The sequence below is a fragment of the Lepisma saccharinum genome, chromosome 16 (genome assembly GCF_977018435.1).
Source record: "Lepisma saccharinum chromosome 16, izLepSacc3.1, whole genome shotgun sequence".
Lineage (NCBI taxonomy): Eukaryota > Metazoa > Arthropoda > Insecta > Zygentoma > Lepismatidae > Lepisma > Lepisma saccharinum.
The window spans coordinates 6,042,846-6,048,845 of NC_139244.1; the positions used below are offsets into that span (position 1 = coordinate 6,042,846).

General features: G+C 40.0%; 1 protein-coding gene across 1 annotated transcript in view; it reads right to left on the minus strand.

Annotated features, from left to right (window-relative positions):
- LOC146000219 (ATP-binding cassette subfamily G member 4-like) overlaps positions 1-5,735 on the minus strand; it is a 140,023-nt gene extending 134,288 nt beyond the window's left edge. The window contains exon 1 of the mRNA XM_083137617.1: positions 5,316-5,735. Within this exon, the coding sequence (XP_082993743.1) occupies positions 5,316-5,448 (133 nt within the window). The 5' untranslated portion in view covers positions 5,449-5,735. The remainder of the gene's footprint in view (positions 1-5,315) is intronic.
- Positions 5,736-6,000: the final 265 nt, after the last annotated feature.

The following is a 6,000-nucleotide window of genomic DNA, read 5'->3' on the forward strand; positions in this document are numbered from 1 at the left end:
ACTGCTGTTTTTGACTGAATAACATACAATCGCTCCCACTCACTATACTTCCTCGTCTAACATTCCTTTATCAACCACGAAATGGTTGTGGCGCTGTGACTCGCCCCTTTCACGGGACAGCAGTGTTGCCATTACTTTTTATCCAACCCTTGTATATTATGGGACAAAATAAACAGGCCGGGATTCGAACCCGCGACCCCTGGCGAAGTAGCGCGATGTTCTAACCACTCCGCCACTGGGGCGGGCTGAACAGAGATTGACATTTGGGTACTCTCACAAAGGGTGATACTTTGCACCTTGATGCTATCTCAAGTTCATATTTTATATTAGACACGAGCTGCGGCAGGATGTGCACAGGCAACCTTGTGTGAACGTGGGAGAATCTAAAATTTAAAAGGAAACAAACTGTTACGATATACCTAAAAATACGGGATAACATAGCGCTCGAAATTTCAAGAATTCGTTGCACGTGACCTTAGTATTGAGCAAGTGATTCCTTTGCAAAGAGCTTCCCTTGAAAAAAATATGACATCCGTCTCTGTTGCAAGTTTTCTCACAATTTACGTCATAAGAAAGTGACTCTTGTAAAGACGATTGTTGTAGACCCATGGATATGATCCTTTTGTGTTTTTGGCCTTGGATAAGTCTAAGAGAACTGCATTCAATGGAGCCATATGGCTGCAGTAAATTTCTACGTATAATGCAATACGACTGCTATTTTTATTATTACAGCAGCTTTCAAAGTATACTGCACACTAGAACTGGAAAATCAAGGACAATATTAGCCTAAAATACGTGGATCGTTCAATATATAAGTTTCCGTATGCTGTAAAATTTTTTATTTTAAGATACATTAGAAAACTATACGTACATGTGTAGGAGGAACCTTCCTCACTTCTCCACATAATCCCCATAGAGATTCAGGCATTTGTCCCACCGTTGCACCAATTTGTCCATACCCTTTGCAAGAAAATCAGGGCTCTGGCTATTGAGCACTATTCTCAAATTCCGCTTCACTTCTTCATCTGTTTCGAAACGGTAACCTTACAATTCAGACTTTAACACCGGAAAAACATGGAAATCACTCCGCGCTAAATCCGGGCTGTATGGAGGGTGGGGTAGCCGTTCCCACCCCAATTCTTCAATTTTGTGTTGTGTTTGCACTGCTGAGTGGGGGCGAGCGTCATCGTCAAGAAGAATGACACCAGCTAACAGGAGACCTGATCGCTTATGTCGAATTGCGTTTTTCAGTTTATCCAATGTTTGACAATAACGGTCAGCATTAATTGTTCTTCCTCGTTCCAAAAAGTGCATAAGCAGAACGCCCTTAGCATCCATGCTTCTGAACTCCTTATGACGCGAGCCCGCGTTTTCCGAACAAGCATTTACTTTTCGTCCTTGAGCGCATGCGCCTTCACGTCTGATAACGAATCGATTGTTGTTCCTTGTAGACGAAGGATGGCGCTTGTCAACCATGTGCTTCTTTTTAAAGGCATTGCTTTATACAATATTTTATAGCACAGGGAAACTTATATATTGAACGTCCCTAGTAGTATATATTAAAAAAATGAGCGTGTGTTTGTGTCTTTAGAGCAGCACTCAGTTGGAAGACAATTTTTGATATGCTTTTTGCACCTTCATGAAAATCCCAATGCATTAAACCGGCTTTAGACGATATCATGCCAACATTCTTGCTAGCATAAATGCTACGTAAATGCTTCCAAAAATCTTATAACAGACAGTTCTTTACACGGAAGTATTTTGTGGAATATTTCACTTAGCTGTTTCAATTGCCATGTACAATACATACAGCACACCGTCAATGCTGTGTGCACGGTGTTTACGATTGAAAAAGCTAAAATATTATTCCATACGTGTATAGTAAACGTTATAAAGTATGTAATTAATCAGCGCCATTCTTCTCTACCTAAAACCATTTAATACGAAGCGATATTCCTCTCGGTTGAATAGTTATCGTCGTTTAAAAGCGTGAAGTGATACGTTGTGTACATCTCGCGCGGCCGCCATTACAGCTGCGCTCGTGACCTAGAGGTCGCTTCTGATTGGTTACGCTACGAAAAATGATACGGACCGAGCCTATCATTGAGAAATGCCATGAAATATGTCACTTTACACGGTAGCTTTTTGGTCATGGCATAAATGCTAAGGAAAATGCTTTCTACTAAAGGGGGCCTTAGACTAGTGCTGCAGCGAGAGGATTTGGCTCTGACGCCAAATAGAAACACTCAAGCGAATAACGCTAAAACAGGCAAAACGAGCGGTATACGCTCGAAGCCCAGTAGTTCACGTATAACAGTAATTTGTCTGTGGCAGTGGCCCCTCAAATATGGATCATGAAGTGAAAGGCGAAGTGAAATTGAAACTTAAGTGAACATAGTCATCATCTCCATAAAACATTAAAATGCTGACCAAGGAAAACTTTTACAGTTTCAAAAGAAACTGACGTTCACGAAAAAGGGCGTTTATGCAAAATTATGCTCCTCTCCCAGTCGTGGCACATATGGTAGCATAAACCAGTGTTTCTCAACCTCCGGGCCGCGAGAGGTTCTCCTGAAGTTTTCAGCCCGTGCTGGTAACCACCTGGAAAGGTGGCATTTCCTTCGAGGTTCACCAGCAATAAGAGGAAATTCTATTGCGGCAGTGGCGGTAAGCGATCTAACTGGGGGCACGTTGCTTCCCGCCTCCAACTTATGAGGTTGACGGACGGGTTTCCGATGTACGAAATGGAACATGAGAATGAAAATAAGCACTTACCAACTTTAATGATACTGGCCAGAGAAAAGAAATATTCCATTGGTTCCATCATCAATTTCACATTTGTCAACAAGCTTAGACAATCGAGCTCATACTATATGATTATGCCATAACTTATTCATTAATATTAAATTTCAACTTTACATATTAATTAACGCACAAAGTTAAAATTAGAAAGCTATTTACGAGAAAAATTGTGATCGGGACATCGACATTTAGAAACCAAATTTACCGGCCCGCGAGTTCACGAAGGTTGAGAACCACAGGCATTATACTGGATTTACGTACATGCTCTATTTGGTCCTAAATTTTAATTGAAACGTCGTCTTTTGTGGTGGCCAATGAACGCGCTGCTCAAGGTTATGGCTAAACCTTATCAACGGAATCTTGTTTTTCTCTGAGATTATCTGAAAATCTGAACCGAAAAGAACCGTCGACTGGCAATATTCTTCTGAAAGCGAGAGTACAAGACACAACTGTAAACTGAAGACCAACGTCTTGAATTCACTCAAGGCTTTGTTGCAACCTAACTGCAACTGCTGCATCTGTGTACCGGTCGAATAACATTTCTTTCGCGGTCAAAGTTTTACAGCGTTTCTTTTTGTAAGAGGAAACTAAGCATGATTTTTTTTTTTTTTTTTTTGTGTGTGTGTGCAGTGTGTTTTTCAAGTGATGTTCCGTTAAGACAATTGTTCGACGAGAAGCACATAACAGCCGAGTGCATAAGCGAAACCTTCTGGAATATGTTTCTCAACTGTTCCCTGAACGCAACCTGAAAATTCGCCTAGCTTGATTTCGTTTATTCGCTTTTCTGCAACTTTTTGCTAATCGCGATGATGGTGAGTGATGATATGATGAAGAGACACTCACAAAGAACACCAATGCCCATACCGGGATTCGAACCCGGGACCCCTGGCGTCGTAGCGCGCTGTGATAACCACTTCGCCACGGAGGTTGTGACGTAACTACAAGTAACATCACTTTATTTTTCAGTTAACGAGTAACTGTGTTAACAATTTTCTCTGTTTCAACAATAATGAAAGAATATGCTTTACTAAAAAAAAATAAAAACATAATCCTAATGTTCGTAGCTATAGACATTCGTTAGGAGCAAGGTAATATCGTCACGTATTTTTTTTAAATAATTTACTTTAAATTTCTTATCTCTATATTTCCAGATTTAAGCATATGATGTCTATTACACTTTAATGTCATTAAGTGTTAACTTTGAGTCATAAGTTCTAAACTGCAAAACAAATCAATCACCATGCTCACCACCGCAACGTCGTGTTTAAGAATTGAAAGAACCGACCTTCATGAAGGAGTGGTTAACACAGCGTGCTACGACACCGGGCATCCCGAGTTAGAATCCCGGCCATGGGTGTTCTTTGCGAACGTCCTTTCATCAATTTCATATCATCACTCATCTTCATCATCGCCATTAGCCATAAGTGGAAAAAAAGTGACAAAATAAAATCAATTCAATGAGGAATCTAAAGAAAGAAAATAATAAACAAAGTATAACGCTGTTTGACTTCAAGGATTATTTACCCCATTAAAAAATAATAACTATCTACCATTGGCCTACTACTATCTTAACGGCAGATTATATACACGAATAGTTAAGTACTTAAATATTGAGTAACGTTTCGAAATATTAGGTCGTAATTCTACTCCATTTATTTAATACCGTTGATGAAAATTTATAAACTGACACACATAGGAATTCGAACTTGATGCGTAATTGTTTCGAAATCAGACTACGTTCTTGATTATGAAACAAAGTGTATCAAATGACTTGAAGAAAAACAATAAAAAAATCACAAAATTAAACAGAACATGAAATTATATAGATCTACACAAATATTTGTTTTGCAACTGGATACGAAACATCGTGAAACACTTCAACAAGGAAGAACTCAAGTAACATCAAGTTATATTTTGTTGACTACTTTCACAGTGGGATGTATCAAATTGCCCATCACCATGTTCACACACTATTTTACCCAATGAGAACAAGAATTGAAACAAAATTACAAACAAGCAGATTACAACCTTTGCACAGCACACGTAAAAACATATTCCTTAAAAACACGTAGGGTGTAATATAAAAATTAATGAAATTATGCATGGCCAATTTGCCAAGTAAGAATTATGCATCCCACTGGACAAGACAAAGTCTACAAATGTGCAGAAAGAAAATAAAGAAAATCAGTAATAATCTGTGATTCTTTGTTCAAAATTTGTTAACTGTAATATGGCACTAGTACCGGTGCTATGTTATACTATTGTACTGTTTGAAATATCATAGATTGTCTGTGAAACAGAATTAAAAACATTTAGAAAGGTATCCAGTTTAAATAAACGTCACTATTGTTTTAGAAGGTGTAATTTGCCAATTAGGAAAATGTAATGAAGGTGTGTATATGTATGAAGCTCTAGCCCTCGAAATCAGGCTGATAAGATAACAGGCCTTCTGCATTTTAACAACCCGTACATAAGTGAACAGTTTATTTTTAAGACTTAAAGACATAAGTTACCTTTTCTGCCATGCGGGACGGTGTAAACAATGTCATTAAACTCGACATCGATTCTCGGCCGTTTGGGTAGATGAGAGACCTTCACAGCTGGCCTGGTCGCAATTTGCAAAGCAACAGTTTCTTTCTGATCCATATTTCACTGACGTTTTGATAACGACGAAAACGCCCACGAAAATATCACGTCCTGTCCCAATGCGAGTTTGACGGAAATGTTTTTGCAGCCCGTAATAGCAGCATCCGCGCACAAACCAGGTGAAAGAGGAACTCAATTACACGCGCTACGGTATCGATCGGACACTCAACTTGTGTGCCCTCACTCGAATAGGCGCGTGACCTTCGTCAAAACATGAGCATCGTCCGGTACGTGAGTAAGCGGGGGAATGCAACTGATTCACCTTCTACGGCAGACGGGATAGCCTGCTCGGGAACTTGGCTCTTGGCCCAGCGCGGCAGAGTACCCTAGCGGCGACATTGTGAACTACTACGACAGATCGCTGCGGCATTGAGAACCTCGTCACACGATGGATTTTCAGGGTTGCCAGGGTCGCGGCGACGAGGATGAACAGTTTGATTCAAGGAGAGCCCGCTAGGGGGACGGATGGGGCATATGTAGAATTGGGTTGATGCATAAGTTGTGTTTGGTATGGCAACACTGCGGTGTTAGGAGTTTGTTTATCTTTAATGT